Below are 23,234 nucleotides of genomic sequence, written 5' to 3'. Positions count from 1 at the left end.
CTACTGTATTCTTACCTATCCTTTTTAGATGTTGAGCCCTTGCGGGTGACTTGTATTGTTCATGATTATTGTACTTGTTTTTTATTATGTATAGTAGTCTCATATGTAAAGCCTCATGGAATAAATGGCGCTATAATAATAATATTATGATGCATATTTCATGGTCCCCACACTGTTTAGTGCCACGACTGTGCCCTTTTACCAAGATATATGATGCACCCACACAAAGTATAATGTTGCCAAAGTACCAGCTTGCCACGATATTGCATCAGCTCCTCTTCTTCCGATTCAGGTCCCTACAATATTGGATCCTCTGAGTGAAGATTTATATAAGAGAATTTTCCTGATTTACCCATCTAGGATGGACAGGGACAAGATAGCGGAGAGGATATTACACCTCACCCTAGAGATCCTCTTCCGGCTTACTGGAGAGGTGAGAGATTCTGATGATGTCACATTACATCATTCTTATCTATTGGAATAACAGGTGGACAGAACTAAAGTAAGGACTCTGGAAATGTCTGTAGTGAGATTTATTAATGTGTCTCTCCATAACCAGGATTACACGGTAGTGAAGAAGATCTCTAGTGAGGGTTGTCAGGACCCGGTATCTGAGGGATGGGGAAGACCCCTGAGCCCAATCACAGGGCCTCCACCTTACCCTCTGATGCATGAGGACATCAATGACCAGAAGATCCTAGAACTCACCTTCAAGATGATTGAGCTGCTGACTGGAGAGGTGACACCGCTGGGACATTGTATAGTAACGCTATGTAGGGAAAAGGGGGATGACGGTATCATTGTATGTGTCAGGTTCCTATAAGGTGTCAGGATGTCGCCGTCTATTTCTCCTTGGAGGAGTGGGAGTATTTAGAAGGGCGCAAAAATCTGTACAAGGATGTCGTGATGGAGGTTCCCCAGCCCCTCACATCACCAGGTAATAGACAGGACTAAATACACACGGCCTATTATCTGTATGTAAAGAGTTAATTCAGTTCCTGTATGTGTTTCCTCCAGTTCTATCCAGTAAGAGGACAACACCAGAGAGATGTCCCTGTCCTCTTCTACCACAGGACTTCAAACAAGAAAATCTCAATGTTCCTCAGGATCACCAGGTAGATGGAGAGAAGGTGTCATGAGATCTCCCCTATGATGTGTAGATGTCTATGAAGGTCTTGTCATGTTTTATCTACTAGTATATGTTTTATGCTTGTGTAATGAGAACGGTGGAGATGGCAGGATTAGAGCTGATCATAGATGGGACTTCTCCATCTGTCTGTGACTTTTACAATATTTGTTTCAGGGTGAAGATCTGACCCATATTAATACTACAGAGACATATGTGAGGGGTGATGAGCGGTGTAAAGAGGAGATTCCTACAGATAACCGCCCAGGTAAATCGTAGCCACTAAATGTAGAGAAGCCACAGAGTCTTCTCAGTCACTGGCTGTGGCTATTTTATTGGTAGTGATGTCCTACCATATCACCATGAAGTGTTCACCATACTGCCACTAGACCACTGCATATTCCTCCACACAAAACAGTCATTATTACTTTGGACACTACTCAGGTTTCATTGTTAACGATCTAACTTGTTGAGGTTGTTTTACTATGTCTCCAATTTCTACAAGTTCGCTATGTACAATATGTTTGAGTGTTGTGTGATTGGCCTGCCTTCCCTAATTGAGACTGAAAACCCAGTGGTCTTTACAGAGGGACTCAAATGTTTTTTCCAAAATGGCAGAGACCCAAATTAGCACACCTTAGCATGGACGTAACAATCGCAGTTGCAAAGGGTGAGACCTGGCCGGTGCGTGAGGTGGGCCTGATGATGCCAGCTTCTATTTCAGCTGGATGTGCGTCTGAGGAGGCACATTTAGTCGAAGTGTATTGCGGCACAGAGGTCCTCCAACTCACTTTATTGCAATACATGCCCCCAGTCAATAAAAGGCTGGAAGCTGACGTTGGCACGCCCATCTTGAGTGTCACATAACAATAACATGTGCTGCCCATCACTCGCACGCCAAAGTCAGCTGCAGACTATAGAAGTGGATGCTGCACGTCATGGGAGCTGAGGGAGGTAAGAATCATTTATTTTCTTTTTAATGTGTTGCAAAAGAGCAGCAGATGGGACATTATACCAGACTAGATGGTAGCCCGATTCTAACGCATCGGGTATTCTAGAATATGTATGTAGTTTATTTATGAAGATTTTAGAATAATACATTGAATACACAGGATTCGGCCGGCACCGACCAATTAGCGAAGTAGTAGCGACGTAGTATATAACAGCCCATGTAGTATATAGCACAGCCATGTAGTATATAGCACAGCCACGTAGTATATAGCACAGCCACGTAGTATATAGCACAGCTACGTAGTGTATAGCACAGCCACGTATTATATAGCACAGCCCACAGAGTATATAGCACAGCCCACGGAGTATATAGCACAGCCCACGGAGTGTATAGCAGCCCACATAGCATATAACACAGCCACGTAGTATATAACAGCCCACGCACGCACTATATAACTCAGGCCACGTAGTGTATAACACAGCCCACGTATTGTATAACAGCCCACGTAGTGTATAGCACAGCCCACGTAGTGTATTGCACAGCCCACGCAATATATTGCACAGCCCACGCAGTATATTGCACAGCCCACGTAGTATATTGCACAGCCCACGTAGTATATTGCACAGCCCACGTAGTATATTGCACAGCCCACGTAGCATATTGCCCAGCCCACATAGTATATTGCACAGCCCACATAGTGTATAGCACACCCCACGTAGTATATTGCACAGCCCACGTAGTGTATAGCACAGCCCACATAGTGTAAAGCACAGCCCACGTAGTGTATAGCACAGCCCACGTAGTGTATAGCACAGCCCACGTAGTGTATAGCACAGCCCACGTAGTGTATAGCACAGCCCACGTAGTATATTGCACAGCCCACGTAGTATATAGCAATGTGGGCATCATATCCCTGTTAAAAAAAAGAATTAAAATAAAAAATAGTTATATACTCACCTTACGTTGGCCCCCGGATCGAAGCGGTTACCGATGCTCCTCGCGCGCTCCGGTGTGAAGAGTGCATTGCAGTCTCGCGAGATGATGACATAGCGGTCTCGCGAGACCGCTATGTCATCATCTCGCGAAATCGCAATGCATGGAGCGGTTACCGGAGCGTTGCGAGGAGCGGGAAAGGCGTGTTCTGGATCCGAGGGGCCGACGGACGGTGAGTATATAACGATTTTTTATTTTTTTAAATTATTTTTAACATTAGATTTTTTAGTAAAAAGTTGGCCACACAAGGTTAATAGCTGCGTTAATGGAGTGTGTTACACCGCGGTCCATTAACGCTGGCATTAACCCTGTGTGAGGGCTGACTGGAGGGGAGTATGGAGCGGGCACTGACTGCGGGGAGGAATGTGTCCGTCGCTGATTGGTCGTGGCAATGGTCGTGGGCGTTTTGCCACGACCAATCAGCGACTTGGATTTCCATGACAGACAGAGGTCGCGACTAATGAATATCTGTGACAGACAGAAAAACGGAAGTGACCCTTAGACAATTATATAGTAGATAGGGGCCAAGGATGGGGGGACATTATACAATGAAGGGGCCCAGCATGGGGTGCATTATACCAGGAAGGGACCCAGGATGGTGAGGCATTAAGGTACCTTCACACATAACGATTTCGTTAACGATATCGTTGCTTTTTGTGACGTAGTAACGATATCGTTAACAAAATCGTTATGCGTGACAGCGACCAATGATCGGGCCCCTGCTGGGAGATCGTTGGTCGCTGGGAATGATCAGGACCATTTTTTGGTCACTGATCACCCGCTGTCATCGCTGAATCGGCGTGTGTGACGCCGATCCAGCGATGTCTTCACTGGTAACCAGGGTAAACATGGGGTTACTAAGCGCAGGGCCGCGCTTAGTAACCCGATATTTACCCTGGTTACCATTGTAAAAGTAAAAAAAAAACAGTACATACTTACATTCCGATGTCTGTCACGTCCCCCGGCGTCAGCTTCCCGCACTGACTGTGTCAGCTCCGGCCGGCCGTAAAGCAGAGCACAGCGGTGACGTCACCGCTCTGCTTTACGGCCGGCGCTTACACAGTGTAGGGAAGCTGACGGCGGGGGACGTGACAGACATCGGAATGTAAGTATGTAGTGTTTTGTTTTTTTTACTTTTACAATGGTAACCAGGGTAAATATCGGGTTACTAAGCGCGGCCCTGCACTTAATAATAATAATAATAATCTTTATTTATATAGCGCCAACATATTCCGCAGCGCTTTACAGTTTAACAGTTTCAAACACAAAAGTCATAAGTAACAACGTTAACAATACAATAATTAAAGCAAAATAAGACGACCCTGCTCTTGAGAGCTTACAATCTACAATGAGGTGGGGGAGATGCAAAGTACAGGTGTGTATTTACAATGATGTATTTACAATCATGGTCCAGCCATCTTCAGGGGTTGGGGAATAGATGGGGATAGTGAATGGGCTACACACACACACAAACATAAAATGACTTTGATTAGTGAACGTGATAGGCCACTCTGAACAAATGTGTTTTGAGCGAGCGCCTAAAACTATGCAAATTATGGATGGTCCTAATATCTTGGGGTAGAGCATTCCAGAGGATTGGCGCAGCACGGGAGAAGTCTTGGAGTCGGGAGTGGGAGGTATGGATTAGTGCAGAGGTTAATTGAAAGTCATTTGCAGAGCGCAGTGGTCTGTTAGGCTGATAGACAGAAATGAGGGAGGAGATGTAAGGGGGTGCCGCACTGTGGAGAGCTTTGTGGGTGAGAACAAGTACTTTGAATTGTATCCTGTAATGAATGGGTAGCCAGTGTAACGACTGGCGAAGAGCGGACGCGTCCGAGTAACGATTAGCCAGATGGACGACCCTGGCTGCTGCATTAAGGATGGACTGGAGAGGGGAAAGTCGAGTGAGGGGGAGGCCAATTAATAGAGCGTTACAGTAGTCCAGGCGGGAGTGGATCAGGGCGACAGTGAGGGTTTTAGCTGTCTCCATGGTGAGAAAAGGGCGGATTCTAGAGATGTTCTTTAGGTGTAAACGGCACGAGCGGGCAAGAGATTGTATATGGGAGGTGAAGGAGAGATCGGAGTCAAACATAACACCCAGACAGCGCGCCGCCTGCTGCCGGGGTGTTATTATGGTGCCACCCACGGAGAGGGAAATGTCAGATTTAGGGAGGTTAGTAGATGGTGGAAGCAGAAGAAGTTCAGTTTTGGAGAGGTTTAGTTTCAGATAGAGAGCGGACATGATGTTGGAGACTGCGGACAGACAGTCAGTGGCGTTCTGTAGTACAGCGGGGGTAAGGTCGGGATGACGTACATGGGCGGACATACCGCCGGTTCAACCTGTGCAACTGCACCGGGGCACAGAGCGGGAGGGGGGCCCCGACGGACATACACAGCAATGAGGTGAATGACAGCCGGCGGCAGGATTCCTGCTAACAGGAGAAGCAGGGGGCCCGCTCTGCTGCACACGTGATATGACGGTCAAAAGGGGCCCCCTGCCTGACCTCTCCTGTTAGCATATACATTACGCTGCTGTCCGGCTGTCACTGCTGCAGTGTGGTGAGGGGCGGCAGACGCTGGAAGAGAGGAGTGAGGGAGTCACTGAAGCTGCGTCTCTGCTTGTGGCTCCCTGCAGAGCCCCAGTGATCGGCAGGACTGGGATACACGTGAAAATAGGGGGAGGGGAGGAGGAATTACTACTCTAGGTAGGAGATAGGAGAAGGCCTGGCCCGCCGGGAGTCTGCAGGTGCAGGGATGAGAGCTGACAGTCTAGACCGGCTCCATGTCTCCCCTGCTCATTTCCTGTGTTCTGGGCCTGACCAGCTCCCTGCAACTGCACTCTCTGTAGGTACTGTACATATTCCATGTGATGGATGTTGATCTGTCTAGTGTGTGTGTTTACTACTGTGTGTATATATTGCTAGTGTGTGTGTACTGCTGTGTGTATATATTGCTAGTGTGTGTGTACTGCTGTGTGTATATATATTGCTAGTGTGTGTGTACTGCTGTGTGTATATATTGCTAGTGTGTGTGTACTGCTGTGTGTATATATATTGCTAGTGTGTGTGTACTGCTGTGTGTATATATAGCTAGTGTTTGTGTGTACTGCTGTGTGTATATATAGCTAGTTTTTGTGTGTACTGCTGTGTGTATATATAGCTAGTGTGTGTGTGTGTACTGCTGTGTGTATATATAGCTAGTGTGTGTGTGTACTGCTGTGTGCATATATAGCTAGTGTGTGTGTGTGTACTGCTGTGTGTATATATAGCTAGTGTGTGTATATACTTCTGTGTGTATGTATAGCTAATGTGTGTGTATACTGATGTGTGTATATATTGCTAGTGTGTGTGTACTGCTGTGTGTATATATATATTGATAGTGTGTGTATACTGCTGTGTGTGTGTATATATTACTAGTGTGTGTGTGTGTATATATATATATAGCTAGTGTGTGTCTATACTGCTCTGTGTATATACGGCTAGTGTGTATACTGCTGTGTGTGTATATAGGGCTAGTATGTGTGTATGCTGCTGTGTGTGTATACTGCTGTGTGTGTATACTGCTGTGTGTGTATAGGGCTAGTATGTGTGTATACTGCTGTGTGTGTGTATATAGGGCTAGTATGTGTGTATACTGCTGTGTGTGTATACTGCTTTGTGTGTATACTGATATGTGTGTATAGGGCTAGTATGTGTGTATACTGCTGTGTGTGTGTATATAAGGCTAGTGTGTGTATACTGCTGTGTGTGTATATAGGGCTAGTATGTATCTATACTGCTGTGTGTGTGTATAGGGCTAGTATGTGTGTATACTGCTGTGTGTGTGTATATAAGGCTAGTGTGTGTATACTGCTGTGTGTGTATATAGGGCTAGTATGTATGTATACTGCTGTGTGTGTATATAGGGCTGCTGTGTGTATATATTGCTAGTGTGTGTATATGTGTGTGTGTGTGTATATATATATATATATATATATATATATATATATTGCTAGTGTGTGTCTATACTGCTCTGTGTATGTACGGCTAATGTGTATACTGCTGTTTTTGTGTGTGTGTGTATATAGGGCTAGTATGTGTGTATACTGCTGTGTGTATATAGGGATAGTATGTGTGTATACTGCTGTGTGTGTGTATACTGCTGTGTGTGTATATAGGGCTAGTATGTGTATATACTGCTGTGTGTGTATACTGCTGTGTGTGTGTATACTGCTGTGTGTGTATAGGGCTAGTATGAGTGTGTATACTGCTATGCATACACATATGTTATTATAGGTATTTTATATACAGTGTACATGCATGAGGGGGGCCCCGAATGTATTTCCTGCACAGGGGCCCATTGCTGCTTGTGTCCGCCCCTGATGACGTATATAGTTGTGTGAACAAAACGAAGAGCTAGCACTCAACAATACATAGAGTTTCTTGATGGTGCTAGTGAACGGGATCAAAAGACCCCCAGTAACTGAAGAAAAAACAAAACACTGCACTCATCCAGTTCAAATATGCTAAAGTGAAAAAGTTTATTGAAGACGTGAGGGCAAAAACAGTAAGGCAACAAGTTTAACGTTTCGGCCACTCAGTGGCCTTGTTCACAAATGGTGCCTTAGGAACTGTTTGTGATACGTCATGTAAGTACAGGGATAGAGTAATATGCAGCCAGGTGAGGGTAGTCCGGCTATGGCCCTGATGACGGATTGAATTGTCTTATTATGCAATGGTCAGAAGTTGTAGTATAGTCCAGCGATAAATTTGAGACATCTGTCAAAGGTCAGGTTGGCTGGATAGTAACGTTGGCTCTTATATGGCCCTGCAGACCTGAGGGTTCCAGCAGAGGGAATGGGATGAGGCAGGGAATGCTAAAGTTCCTTCATGCCGTGTCTGTCACCTTAGTAAGGACCTATATGCAGTCATTGGTGATGCAGTGGAGGCGCGGTCCGGGGTTGTAAAATCCGCAGCTGGAGGTACCGTGGGAAGCGCCGACACAGACAGTGTCTAGGCGGTGGGAGCGGCTCCCACCGCCTAGACACTGTCTGTGTCGGCGCTGGAACCCTCAGGTCTGCAGGGCCATATAAGAGCCAACGTTACTATCCAGCCAACCTGACCTTTGACAGATGTCTCAAATTTATCGCTGGACTATACTACAACTTCTGACCATTGCATAATAAGACAATTCAATCCGTCATCAGGGCCATAGCCGGACTACCCTCACCTGGCTGCATATTACTCTATCCCTGTACTTACATGACGTATCACAAACAGTTCCTAAGGCACCATTTGTGAACAAGGCCACTGAGTGGCCGAAACGTTAAACTTGTTGCCTTACTGTTTTTGCCCTCACGTCTTCAATAAACTTTTTCACTTTAGCATATTTGAACTGGATGAGTGCACTGTTTTGTTTTTTCTTCAGTATATAGTTGTGTGTCGTCGGCATAAAGATGGTACTGAAAGCCAAATCTGCTGATGGTCTGTCCAATTGGGGCCGTGTAGAGAGAGAACAGAAGGGGGCCAAGGACTGAGCCCTGAGGTACCCCGACAGCGAGAGGAAGAGGAGATGAAGTGGAGCCAGAGAACAGAACACTGAAGGAGCGGTCAGAAAGGTAGGAGGAGAACCAGGAGAGAGCAGTGTCCTTAATGCCTAGTGACTGGAGCCTAGAGAGAAGGAGAGGGTGGTCAACAGTGTCAAAAGCTGCAGAAAGGTCGAGAAGAATGAGCAGAGAGTGGTCACCATTACGTTTTGCTGTCAGAAGGTCATTGGTCACTTTGATGAGTGCAGTTTCTGTCGAATGTAGGGGGCGGAAACCGGACTGTGAAGGGTCTAGGAGGGAGTGAGTGGAGAGGTAACGGGTAAGGCGGGAGTATATCAGGCGCTCTAAGAGTTTAGAGATGAAAGGGAGATTGGAGACCGGTCTGTAGTTGTTTGTGCAGGATGGGTCGAGGGTGGGTTTCTTTAGTAATGGAGTAATGATAGAGTATTTGAAGGAGGAGGGGAAAATGCCAGAGGAGAGGGAGAGATTAAAGATTGTAGTTAGGTGACTTGTGACAACTGGAGAGAGAGACTGGAGGAGATGTGAGGGAATGGGGTCGGTAGTGCATGTAGTCGGACGAGAAGAGGAGAGGAGCTTGGAGACTTCTTCTTCTGTGATGGGATCGAATGTGGAGAGTGAGCCAGGGGCAATGAGGGGAGGGATGGAAGTCACTGAACTTAGTTGTTGGGAGCGGATTTCCTGACGGATGTTGTCTACTTTTCTCTATAAAGTGGGAGGCCAGGTCACCAGCACAAATATCTGTGATAGGGGCTTGTGCTTTTGGCCTGAGGAGGGAGTGAAAGGTGTCAAAAAGTTTCTTGGGGGTTGTTGGATAGTGAGGAGATCAGAGTGGTAAAGTAGGTCTGTTTAGCGAAGTGAAGGGCAAAGTTATAGGTCCTTAACATAAATTTGAAGTGTATGAAGTCTTCTGGTGTGCGTGTTTTCCTCCATAAGCGTTCAGCACACCTAGAGCATCGCTGGAGAAATCGGGTTTGCGATGTGAGCCAGGGCTGTTTTATTCTGTGTTTGGAGGTTCTGAGGGTGAGGGGAGCTACTTGGTCAAGGGTGCTTCTAAGAGTGTCATTGAAGTGATGTACAGCCAGATCAGGACAGGAAAAGGAAGAGATTGGGGACAATGATGAGCGTAGGGAGTCTGAAAGTGTAAGAGGGTTAATGGCTTGTAGATTTCTGACTCAATGGTATGTAGGAGGGTGCTGGGGTGAGCGAGGATATGTGAGTGTGAAGGAGAGAATGTTGTGGTCAGAGAGGGGAAGCGGTGAGTTATCTAGGTAGGAGATTGAGCAGAGCCGGGCAAAAACCAGGTCCAGGGTGTTACCGTCTTTGTGTGTTTCAGAGGTTGAGAGCTGTGAGAGGCCGAGAGAAGTGGTTAGTGACAGAAGCTGGGATGCAGATGTGGAAGTGGGGCTGTTAATGGGGATGTTGAAGTCTCCCAGGATAAGGGTTGGTAGTTCTGAGGACATGAAATGCGGCAGCCAGGCAGAGAAATGGTCCAGGAAGTGGGTGGGTGAGCCTGGGGGCCGGTATATGACCGCTACTCTGAGGGAGAGGGGACGAAAGAGCCTGATTGTGTGGACCTCAAAAGAAGGGAATGAGAGTGATGGAACTGAGGGGATGACCTGGAAAGTGCATTGTGGGGACAGGAGTATGCCAACTCCACCACCAGGTCTGTTTGTTGGTCTCGGGGAATGGGGGAATTGTAAGCCACCATGGGTAATGGCAGCAGGAGAGACAGTGTCAGAATCCTGAATCCAGGTTTCCGTGAGGGCCAGCAGATTCAGAGAGTTTTTCAGAAAGTAATTGTGTAGGAAAGGAAGCTTGTTACATACAGACCGTAACCCGATGTTTACCCTGGTTACCCGAGGACTTCGGCATCGTTGAAGACAGTTTCAACAATGCCGAAGTTGTTCCCCGGATCGTTGGTCGCTGGAGAGAGCTGTCTGTGTGACAGCTGCCCACAACGATTGACCAACGATCACGGCCAGGTCGTATCGCTGGTCGTGATCGTTGGTAAATCGTTTAGTGTAACAGTACCTTTACACCAGGATGGGGGTCATTTAACCAGGACAGGGCTCAGGATTAAGGACATTACACCACGAAGAGTCTCAGGATGGGGGTCATTATACCAGGAAGTGTGGGTGACATTATGCCATGAGGGGGCCTATGATGGAGGACATTGTTATAGAATGTAGAACATTATACCAGGAAGATGATAATAATAATAATAATTTTATTTATATAGCGCCAACATATTCTGCAGTGCTTTACAAATTATAGAGGGGATTTGTACAGACAATAGACATTACAGCATAACAAAAATCACAGTTCAAAATAGATACCAAGAGGAGTGAGGGCCCTGCTCGCAAGCTTACAATCTATAGGAAAAAGGGAGACACGAGAGGTGGATGGTAACAATTGCTTTCGGTGTTCGGACCAGCCATAGTGTAAGGATCGGGTGTTCATGTAACGCTGCATGAACCAGTTAACAGCCTAAGTATGTAACAGTACAGACACAGAGGGCTATTAACTGCATAAAGTGTATGAGAACATGATGCGAGGAACCTGATTAAGGTTTAAGGTTTTTTTTTTTAATGGGCCACACAGGGATAGTTAGGTTAATGGTTGAGGCGGTAGGCCAGTCTGAACAAATGCGTTTTTAGGGCACGCTTAAAACTGTGGGGATTGGGGATTAATCTTATTAACCTGGGTAGTGCATTCCAAAGAATTGGCAAAGCACGTGAAAAGTCATGGAGACGGGAGTGGGAGGCTCTGATTATCGAAGATGCTAACCTCAGGTCATTAGTAGAACGGAGAGCACGAGTAGGGTGGTAGGCTGAGACCAGAGAGGAGATGTAGGGTGGTGCTGCGCCATGGAGCGCTTTGTGAATGAGGGTTATAGTTTTGTACTGGATTCTTGAGTGGATGGGTAACCAGTGTAATAACTGGCACAGGGTAGAGGCATCAATGTAACGGTTGGTGAGGAATATGATCCTGGCTGCAGCATTCAGGACAGATTGGAGAGGGGAAAGTTTGGTAAGAGGGAGGCCAATTAAGAGAGAGTTACAATAGTCCAAACGAGAATGAATGAGTGAAACAGTGAGAGTTTTTGCAGTGTCGAAAGTAAGAAAAGGGTGAATTCTAGAAATGTTTTTGAGATGCAGATAAGAGCGAGCCAGTCATCGGATGTGGGGGGTGAATGAAAGCTCGGGAATCAAGTATGACCCCAAGACAGCAGGCATGTTGCTTGGGAGTAATGGAACCACACACGGAGATGGCAATGTCAGGCAAAGGTAGGTTAGTAGAGGGAGAGAACACGAGAAGTTCAGTTTTTGACAGGTTCAGTTTCAGATAGAGGGAGGACATGATGTTAGAGACAGCGGTAAGACAATCACTGGTGTTTTCTAAGAAGGCAGGTGTCATATCAGGAGAAGAAGTGTATAATTGGGTGTCATCAGCATAGAGATGGTACTGGAAACCAAATATACTGATTGTTTGTCCAATAGGGGCAGTATACAAAGAGAAGAGGAGGGGGCCTGTTGTGAATTCCGCTCTTGGGCTGCCTCCGGTGGTTGTAAGTGGCACTTTTGTGAGTTCTGCTCTTGGGCTCCCTCTTGTGGTTTCTAGTGGTATGGCTGCTCCTTGGAATTAGCTGTCATCAGCTGCATCCACTTATTGTCCGCTATTTAAGTCTGGCTCTTTCTTCAGCCTGTGCCACTTGTCAATGTTCCTGGCTGGATTCACATCTCTGCTTGGATTCTCCTGGTTTCCAGTTTTGCAAATATATGTTCTGGCTTTGCTCATTTCAGTCCACATGTTGTGGACTGATTGTTCTGTGCATTCTATATTTGTCCAGCTTGTCAGTATGGATTTTTTCTGTTAGCTGGAATCTCTGGGAAGCAGATTTACCCTCCACACCTTTAGTCAGGTGTGGAGATTTTGTAAACTCTGTGTGGATTGTTTTGTAGTTTTTATACTGACCGCACAGTATCCTTTCCTGTCCTATCTATCAAGCTAGACTGGCCTCCTATGCTAAAATCTGATTTCATTTCTGCGTATGTTATTTTCCCCTCCTCTCACCGTCAATATTTGTGGGGGGCTATCTTTCCTTTGGGGATTTTCTCTGAGGCAAGATAGGTTTCCTGTTTCCATCTTTAGGGGAAGTTAGATCTTAGGCTGTGCCGAGGGGTCTAGGGAGCGTCAGGTACCCCCCACGGCTATTTTTAGTTGCGCTGCTAGGTTCAGGGTTTGCGGTCAGTACAGATACCACCTCCTTCAGAGCTTGTCTCATGTTGTTCCTAAACCACCAGATCATAACAGGGGCCTAGGACTGATCCTTGAAGAACCCCAACAGTAAGGGGAAGGTGAGAGGAGGAGGAACCAGCAAAAGATACAGTGAAGGAGCGTTCAGAGAGATAGGAGGATAACCAGGAGAGAACGGTGTCCTTGAGGCCGATGGAGCGGAGCATAGTGAGGAGGAGCTGATGATCCACAGTATCAAATGCTGCGGAGAGATCCAAGAGAATTAGCATGGGGTATTGACCATTAGATTTAGCTGTTATTAGATCATTAGAGACTTTAGAGAGGGCAGTTTCAGTAGAGTGTAAAGAGCGGAAACCAGATTGAAGAGGGTCAAGAAGAGAGTTGTCTGAGAGATAGCGGATAAGACGGGAGTGGACCAGGAGTTCGAGGAGTTTAGAGATGAAGGGAAGATTACAGACAGGTCTTTAATTAGCGGCACAGTTTTGATCGATGGATGGTTTTTTAAGTAATGGGTGTATGATGGCATGCTTAAATGAGGAGGGAAAGACACCGGAAGAGAGAGAAAGGTTGAATATTTTTGTTAGGTGAGAGGTGACTGGAGGAGATGTGACGGAATGGGGTCACTGGTGCAAGTGGTCGGGCGAGAAGATGCAAGGAGCCTGATTACTTCTTCTGTAACTGGTTCAAAGTCAGAGAGTGAACTAGATGCAATGAGGGAGTGAGGACAGTGCATGGTATGAAGGGATTGGGAGATAATTTCCTGTCGAATGTGGTCAATTTTTTCTTTGAAGTAATTGGCCAGATCGTCAGCGTGGAGATCCGTGGTTGGGGCCTGCACTCTTGGGTTGAGTAGGGACTGGAAAGTGTCAAAGAGACGTTTAGGGTTATTGGACAGGGAGGTGATGAGGGTGTTAAAATAGGTTTGTTTGGAGAGGTGAAGGGCAGAGTTGTATGTTTTAAGCATAATCTTATAATGGTTGAAATCTTTGGGTAGATTACATTTTCCCCACAAACGTTCGGCGCACCTGGAGCACTGCTGCAGGATACGTATTTGCAGCGTGTGCCACGGTTGTCGCCGTCTGTGCAGAGTTGTTCTATGTATAGGGGGTGCAGTTTCATGCAGGGCACTTTGCAGGGTTTCATTGGAATGCTTCAGTGCAGAATCAGGGCATGAGTTGGATTAGATAGGGGCCAATGATGACTGCAAGTTCTGCTTAAGTTTCTGGGTGTTAATGGCCTGTATGTTTCTATAAGTGTGGAAAGTGGGGGTGACCTGAGCAGGATGGCAGTTCTTGATAGAGAATTAAAAAAGGTTGTGGTCAGAAAGCGGGAGAAGGGAGTTTGTGAAATCGTCCACTGGACAAAGCCGGGAGAAGACCAAGTCAAGGGAGCTTCCGTCTTCATGCATTGGAGAGTTAGTATGCTGCGAGAAGCTGAAAGAGATAAAGGTGAGAAGCAGATGGGAAAAGCAATGGGGATGTTGAAATCACCCATGATGAAGGTGTCACAGAAGAGAAAGTGTGGAAGCCAGGTGGCAAAGTGATCCAGGAACTGATGAGAGAGGCCGGGAGGACGATACACCATTGCCACTCGCATGGAGAATGGGGATGTAGAGTCTGACAGCGTGGACCTCAAAAGAAGGGAAGACAAGTGAGGGTACTTGGGGGATAACTTGGAAGGTACATTTGGGTGATAGGAGCAGACCAACACCTCCACCTGCTCTGTTGTCTGATCTTGGGGTATGGGAAAAGTGTAGTCCATCATATGAAAGAGCAGCAGCAGCAATGGTGTCTGACTGCTGAATCCAGGTTTCAGTAAGAGCCAGGAGAATTAGAAAGAAAGAAGTCATGGATGAAGGGGAGTTTATTACACACAGAGCGAGAATTCCAAAGGGCACAATTGAAAGAGGCAGAAGGCATGCATGGAATATTAATAAGGTAAGAGGGGTTTCTGAGTGTAGCAGTTGAGAGGTTTGACTTGCTATAACATGGGGGCCGGGGTTGGGAGAGCTGTCTCCAGCAACTAGGAGAAGGAGGATAGAAAGAGTGAGCAGATGGTTAAGAGATTTGTGAGAGTGTCTCTTGTGTTGGATGGTGGGACTGAATGGATCTGCGCTGTTAAGCAATGTGAACAGAGCATGAGTGCTATATATAGGAGAGGGAAGGAGAGAGGGGCCGATATGAATGGAGTGTAAAGAGTTTATGCAAGGGCGGTGAATGTGAGTGAATGCAGCAGCCAGGATATAGAATATACAAATACATATGGTGAATATTTGTTCTGTTCCAAATGAACAGGGAGTAGAAAGATTAAAGTGTCTTACCTGTCTCCTGCCCTGTCTAACTGCCATGGTTTAACTGCCAGTACGTAAAAAACTGTACTTCAAATAACTGTACACGAATAATAGTGCACAAATGCATCCCGAAATTATGTCTAAATTTATAGGAAACTAGCTCTTAGATCTCACTTTTTTCTCTCTCTCTCTTGTTAGCAATCAATCTAACTCAGTTGAGACAGCAGGACACAATAAATGTAGTGAACAGATAAACAAATGTCCAGCCCTACATGGATCATAAACCGCTTTGAAAACAGTTATGTGATCTCTTTGCATAAGGACAAGCAGAAGTGAGGTCAACATCTATATACAAAAAAACAAATGCTTACTAAGATGGCTAACAAATCTAGATACATGCAGGGTTCAATGCTTAAGCTGGAAAGATATGATTTACCATTCAGGCTGGTTGCTGACAATGAATGGAGGAAAAAGACATGCAAGATTCAGTTCAGAGCTCGACGTTATACCAGGATTGGGGACATTGTTACATGAAGGGGCCAGGATGAGCAACATTATTACAGGAAAGTGCCCATGACAGATGGGGACAAAATTACTGGAAGGGACTCTGGATGGTGGACATTATACCAGGAAGGGGCTCGGGATGATATAACAGAAAGGGACCAACATGAATGACATTATTACAGAAAGAGGCCCAGGATGGGGGACATTATTACAAGAAGAGCCAGGACAGAGGACATTATTACAGCAAGGGGCCAGGATGGGGACATTATTACATGAAATGAAAGGTGAACTAGTTTGTCTTTATAGGATCTAAAATGCACCAAAGTCCACATCTGACCTACATTGAGGTGAAGGCCTAGATCCAAATTTTGCATCTACCCATTTAATAACGTCACTGCATCTTAACACTGGACTATGTAAAAAAGTGCTCTTTAACCCCTTAATGACCATTGATATGCATTAAAATGGGCCTTATTCCCTCATTGCCGTTTTAAAACGACGAAGAGGAACAAGAGTATATATGACAGCGGATACCCTGCAGTATCAGACCCGGCCTGTTTTGGGACATATCGGGGCCGATTAACCCCTTAAATATAGCTGTCAATCGCAACAGCAGTATTTAAGTTGTTGCAAGGGGGGTCACAAGACCCCCTTAGTAACCATTGGACACCCACAATGAGAATCGCGGGTCCCAATGGTTACCATAGTACCTGAGGTCATGCGATGAACCCAGGGTACAGTGGCCTGTGAGATCCACAAAAGCTGGGTCTCACAGGCTGTATCAGTGATACACTGACAGTCTCATGAACTGTAGTACATGAGTACTGAAGAGTGTGAGACCAGTGATCAAACGGAAAATTATACATGTCCCACAGTGGGACTAAGTAAAAAAAAAAAGTAAAATAAAATGTCAAGGAAAAAAAAAAAAAAAGCTCACAAATCACAAAAATCCGTTTCACCACTCAAAACGCTGCGTTTACGATAAATCAAAATTAAACAAAAAAGTAAATATAATTGGTACCTTCGCGTCCGGAACGACCCACTCTATAACACTGGCATGTTTATTCCTTTTGGCGAACGCTGTAAAAAAATAATTAAAAAAAATGCCAAAAATGTCACTTTTTCATCATACTGAGCCTTAAAAACAGTGAAAAGTGATCAAAGAGTCATATGTAAAAAAAAAAAGATGGTATAACTGAAGTTGCCAAACCGTCCCCCCAAAAAAAATCCCTAATATGACTTATTTGGCAAAAAAGTTTATTCAACAAAAAACAAAAAAGTTACAGCTCTTAGAATATGGCCACAAAAAACCTATATAAATCTGGTATTGCTGTAATCGCACCAAACCTAAAGAAAAAATTAGTCTTATCACTTATACCGCAAGCTTAACCATGCAAAAATAAAAGTAAGAACTATTCTTGTACTGCTGTCTATTTGTTCATTCTACATCCTAAAAGTCGGAATTAGGCTGGGTTCACACTGCGTCAATGGTGTCCGTTAGACGGACTACGTTACACCGCGTTTAAACGCGGTGTAACGTAGTCCGTTACGGCCGCCATTGACTGCAATGTCGGACGCATCGCTAGCGCACGCCCACAATAGGCGTGCTCTAAGGATGTGCCGTCATTGAGTGACGGACCCGGAGACGCGGGCTGCAGCGTTTCCGGGTCCGTCACTGCTAGCGCAGATAGAACCACTTCCATATGAGGTAGATGAAGTCACTTTGGACTGGTCTATGTTCTGGCGGTGTCACATAATTTTAGGCGTATTTTTAGATAACAAGTGTGGGCGACCACAGATCTGTGCACGCCTAAAAAGATGGATACCACCAAAGCAGATGAAAAACCGAGTACGAAGTCATAGAATCATAGAATGTTAGAGTTGGAAGGGACCTCCTGGGTCATCTGGTCCAACCCCCTGCTCAAAGCAGGATTCTCTAAATCATCACAGATGTCTGTCCAGCCTCTGTTTGAAGACTTCCATTGAAGGAGAACTCACCACCTCTTGTGGCAGCCTGTTCCACTCATTGATCACCCTCATTGTCAAAAAGTTTTTTCTAATATCTAATCTGTGTCTCCTCCCATTCAGTTTTATCCCATTGCTTCTAGTCTTTCCTTGTGCAAATGAGAATAAAGATGATCCTTCAACAATGTGACAGCCCTTGTGGTATTTGTAGACAGCTATTGAGTCTCCTCTCAGTCTTGCTAGCTAAACATTCCCAAATCCTGTAACCGTTCCTCATAGGACATGGTTTGCAGACCGGTCACCATTCCGGTCTCTCTTCTCTGAACTTGCTCCAGTTTGTTGATGTCTTTTTTAACCCCTTTCTGCCAGCTGAAGGGATAGTACGTCAGCTGACAGCATCCCCCGCTTTGAGATGGGCTCTGGCAGTGAACCCACTTTTCAACAGCTGATATGTGCCCGCAATGGGCAGGAGCGGAATCGCGATCCACCTGCGCCCATTAACTAGTTAAATGCCGCTGTCAAACACTGACAGCGGCATTTAACAAGCTCTGCTGATGTATGCGCACGGCTGACCCCCGTCACGTGATCGGGGGTCAGCGGTGCGTTGCCATCACAACCAGAGGTCTCCTGAAGACCTCCATGGTTGTTGATGGCAGATTGCTATGAGCGCCACCCTGTGGTCGGTGCTCATAGCAAGCCTGTAATTTTGCTGCATAGAGGTGATCTGCGCATCACCTCTATGTAGCAGAGGCGATCGATTAGTGCATGCTTCTAGCCTCCCATGGAGGCTATTGAAGCATGCCAAAATTAAAAAAAAAAAAAGTGTTTAAAAATATAAAAAAATAAAAAAAATATAAAAGTTAAAATCACCCCCCTTAAAATAAAACAATAAAAAAATTAAAACCTACACATATTTGGTATTCCCACGTTCCGAATCGTCCGATCTATCAATAAAAAAAGGATTAACCTGATCGCTAAATGGCGTAGTGAGAAAAAAAAATCAAAACAACAAAACTACGTTTTTTTTGTTGCCGCAACATTGCATTAAAATACAATAACGGGTGATCAAAAGATCGTATCTGCACAAAAGTGGTATAATTAAAAATGTCAGCTCGTCCCACAAAAAATAAGCCCTCACATGGCTATGTTGATGGAAAAATAAAAAAGTTATGGCTCTGGGAACGAGGGGAGCAAAAAACGAAAATGAAAAAAACGAAAAAAGCAACGGGGTTAAGGCTATGTGCACACGTTGCGGATTTATTTGCGGAGTTTTCTGCTCAGTTTTTGAAAAATCTTCAGGTAAGACGCACTGCCTTTTACCTGCGGATTTACCACGGATTTCCAGCAAATTTTGTGCGCATTCCACCTGCGTTTTACCACCTGTGGATTCCTATTATGGAGCAGGTGTAAAACGCTGCGGAATCCACAGAAAGAATTGACATGCTGCAGAAAATACAACGCAGCGTTTCCATGCGGTATTTTCCGCAGCATGTGCACTGCGGATTTTGTTTTCCATAGGTTTACATGGTACTGTAAACCGGATGGAAAACTGCTGCGAATCCGCAGCGTCCAATCTGCTGCGGATCCGCAGGCAAATCTGCAATGTGTGCACATAGCCTAAGGGGTTAAAATGTTGTGCCAAAAGCTGGACACGGTATTCCAGATGAGGTTTGACCAAAGAGGAGTAGAGGGCAATAATTACTTTGCGTGTTCTAGACTCAATGGTTCTATTAATACATCCCAGAATTGTATTCGCCTTTTTTGCTGCTGCATCACACTGTTGACTCATGTTCAGTCCGTGATCTATTAGTATACCCAAGTCTTTTTCATTTTTATTGCCCTATTCCTCCCATTCTGTATATGCTTTTTTCATTTGTATTGCCCTGATGTAGTACTTTGCATTTTTCCCTGTTAAAAAACATTTTGTTAGTTGCTGCTGAAGTGTCTCCATCTGCCTCATGGTGGGTGGTTCTGTTGGGGGTTTTATCTGAATCGCATTTTTGTGGGATGTACACAGAAACCCTCACGTAAATGCTCAGTATAGAACACAAGAATGTTATCCCAGCCTTATACTGGAAGTGATTGAAAAATATTATATACTCCAAAATTTTACAAACAAAACTCCTAATTTATCCCACACAAAATCAGACCCCAATCAGGTCCGTCATCTGTCACTGGAAATACTAGCGTTCCCATGTTACTGGTAGCACTTAGATCGGGGTCACACTAGAGAGAAATACGGACGTATAAGAGGCGCAAAAACAACACATTGCACACGGACCAATGTTTCACTATGGCGCAGCTCCTATCTGCTGTATATTTCTCGGCCGTATTTTACAGGCATAGAAAATCGCAGCATGCTGCGTTTGTCAGCGTATTGCACAAACAAATCTGCCAAAGAAAGTCTATGGGGGCAACAAAAATACGGATTACACACGGACCAGCAGTGTGACTTGCGAGAAATACGCACCGGTGTTCTATAGAAAAGCCGGCAATTCAGTGTGGTGTACAGTAAAATCACACTGACAGGTTGGAACAGAATAGGTGGAATAAATGTCTACACATAGTATAGGTATATCATTGACAAACACACATATAGATTTATATTTAATACAGAGCTAGATAGCAGAAAAGCTGGTAATTCAATTGCCGGCTTTTGCTATCTCCTTATCAAACCCAACAGGATATGAGACATGGTTTACATACAGTAAACCATTTCATATCCCTTATTTTTTACATATTGCTCACCAATAATGTTAGAAGTGTCTGTGTGTAAAATTTGGTGGCTGTAGCTATTAAAATAAAGGGTTAAATCACGGAAAAAACTGGCGTGGGCTCCGATACAATTTCTCCGCCAGAGTGGGAAAGCCAGTGCTGAGGGCAGATATTAATAGCCTAGAGAGGGTCCACGGTTATTGCCCTTCCCCCCCCCCCCCCCCCCGGCTAAAAACATCTGTCCCCAGCCACCCCAGAAAAGGCGCATTTGTAAGAGGTGCCTATTCTGGCACTTAGCCTCTCTCTTCCCACTCCCGAGTAGCGGCGGGGTTACTGCCACCTTGCTATTGTAATAAATGAATAAAGTATTTTTATGAAATAAATACACAGGGTGTTTTAATATCTTTATTATACGCTTAATCCTGTTTACTGTATGTAAACCATGTCTCATATATCCTGTCGGGTTTGATAAGGAGATAGCAAAAGCCGGCAATCGAATTACCGGCTCTTCTGCTATCTAGCGCTGTATTAAATATAAATATATATACTAGATGGTGGCCCGATTTTAACGCGTCGGGTATTCTAGAATATGTACTGTATGTACAGTTAGGGCCAGAAATATTTGGACAGTGACACAAGTTTTGTTATTTTAGCTGATTACAAAAACATGTTCAGAAATACAATTATATATATAATATGGGCTGAAAGTGCACACTCCCAGCTGCAATATGATAGTTTCCACATCCAAATCGGAGAAAGGGTTTAGGAATCATAGCTCTGTAATGCATAGCGTCCTCTTTTTCAAGGGACCAAAAGTAATTGGACAATGGACTCTAAGGGCTGCAATTAACTCTGAAGGCGTCTCCCTCATTAACCTGTAATCAATGAAGTAGTTAAAAGGTCAGGGGTGGATTCCAGGTGTGTGGTTTTGCATTTGGAAGCTGTTGCTGTGAGCAGACAACATGCGGTCAAAGGAACTCTCAATTGAGGTGAAGCAGAACATCCTGAGGCTGAAAAAAAGAAAAAATCCATCAGAGAGATAGCAGACATGCTTGGAGTAGCAAAATCAACAGTTGGGTACATTCTGAGGAAAAAGGAATTGACTGGTGAGCTTGGGAACTCAAAAAGGCCTGGGCGTCCACGGATGACAACAGTGGTGGATGATCGCCGCATACTTAATTTGGTGAAGAAGAACCCGTTCACAACATCAACTGAAGTCCAGAACACTCTCAGTGAAGTAGGTGTATCTGTCTCTAAATGTACCGTCACACTAGACGATATCGCTAGCGATCCGTGACGTTTCAGCGTCCTCGCTAGCGATATCGTCCAGTGTGACAGGCAGCAGCGATCAGGCCCCTGCTGTGCTGTCGCTGGTCGGGGAAGAAAGTCCAGAACTTTATTTCGTCGCTGGACTCCCCGCAGACATCGCTGAATCAGCGTGTGTGACACCGATTCAGCGATGTCTTCGCTGGTAACCAGGGTAAACATCGGGTAACTAAGCGCAGGGCCGCGCTTAGTAACCCGATGTTTACCCTGGTTACCATCCTAAAAGTAAAAAAACAAACGCTACATACTTACCTACCGCTGTCTGTCCTCGGCGCTCTGCTTCTCTGCTCTGGCTGTGAGCACAGCGGCCGGAAAGCAGAGCGGTGACGTCACCGCTCTGCTTTCCGGCTGCCCGGCGCTCACAGCCAGACCAGAGAAGCAGAGCGCCGAGGACAGACAGCGGTAGGTAAGTATGTAGCGTTTTTTTACTTTTAGGATGGTAACCAGGGTAAACATCGGGTTACTAAGCGCGGCCCTGCGCTTAGTTACCCGATGTTTATCCTGGTTACCGGCATCGTTGGTCGCTGGAGAGCGGTCTGTGTGACAGCTCTCCAGCGACCAAACAGCGACGCTGCAGCGATCCGGATCGTCGGTATCGCTGCAGCGTCGCTAAGTGTGACGGTACCTTTAGTCAACAGTAAAGAGAAGACTCCATGACAGTAAATACAAAGGGTTCACATCTAGATGCAAACCATTCATCAATACCAAAAATAGACAGGCCAGAGTTAAATTTGCAGAAAAACACCTCAAGAAGCCAGCTCAGTTCTGGAAAAGTATTCTATGGACAGATGAGACAAAGATCAACCTGTACCAGAATGATGGGAAGAAAAAAGTTTGGAGAAGAAAGGGAACGGCACATGATCCAAGGCACACCACATCCTCTGTAAAACATGGTGGAGGCAACGTGATGGCATGGGCATGCATGGCTTTCAATGGCACTGGGTCACTTTTGTTTATTGATGACATAAGAGCAGACAAGAGTAGCCGGATGAATTCTGAAGTGTACCGGGATATACTTTCAGCCCAGATTCAGCCAAATGCTGCAAAGTTGATTGGACGGCGCTTCATAGTACAGATGGACAATGACCCCAAGCATACAGCCAAAGCTACCCAGGAGTTCATGAGTGCCAAAAAGTGGAACATTCTGCAAAGGCCAAGTCAATCTCCAGATCTAAACCCAATTGAGCATGCATTTCACTTGCTCAAATCCAGACTTAAGATGCAAAGACCCACAAACAAGCAAGACCTGAAGGCTGCGGCTGGAAAGGCCTGGCAAAGCATTAAGAAGGAGGAAACCCAGCGTTTGGTGATGTCCATGGGTTCCAGACTTAAGGCAGTGATTGCCTCCAAAGGATTTGCAACAAAATATTGAAAATAAAAATATTTTGTTTGGGTTATGTTTATTTGTCCAATTACTTTTGACCTCCTAAAATGTGGAGTGTTTGTAAAGAAATGTGTACAATTCCTACATTTTCTATCAGATAATTTTTGTTCAACCCTTCAAATTAAACGTTACAATCTGCACTTGAATTCTGTTGTAGAGGTTTCATTTCAAATCCAA

The 23,234-nt window shown here is 45.2% G+C and overlaps 1 protein-coding gene across 1 annotated transcript in view; it reads left to right on the top strand.

Moving 5' to 3' along the window:
- The first annotated feature begins 285 nt into the window (after positions 1–285).
- The window catches only part of LOC138663893 (oocyte zinc finger protein XlCOF8.4-like), a 37,055-nt gene continuing 14,106 nt past the window's right edge, over positions 286–23,234 (top strand). The window contains exons 1-5 of the mRNA XM_069750262.1: positions 286–433; positions 560–739; positions 814–937; positions 1,018–1,115; positions 1,304–1,394. Coding sequence (XP_069606363.1) covers positions 362–433; positions 560–739; positions 814–937; positions 1,018–1,115; positions 1,304–1,394 — 565 coding nt within the window. The 5' untranslated portion in view covers positions 286–361. The remainder of the gene's footprint in view (positions 434–559; positions 740–813; positions 938–1,017; positions 1,116–1,303; positions 1,395–23,234) is intronic.

This window comes from Ranitomeya imitator, chromosome 2 (assembly GCF_032444005.1).
Source record: "Ranitomeya imitator isolate aRanImi1 chromosome 2, aRanImi1.pri, whole genome shotgun sequence".
In the NCBI taxonomy this organism is placed as follows: domain Eukaryota; kingdom Metazoa; phylum Chordata; class Amphibia; order Anura; family Dendrobatidae; genus Ranitomeya; species Ranitomeya imitator.
Note: the sequence above shows the minus strand (reverse complement) of the source record. Positions and strands in the feature narration are given on the sequence as shown.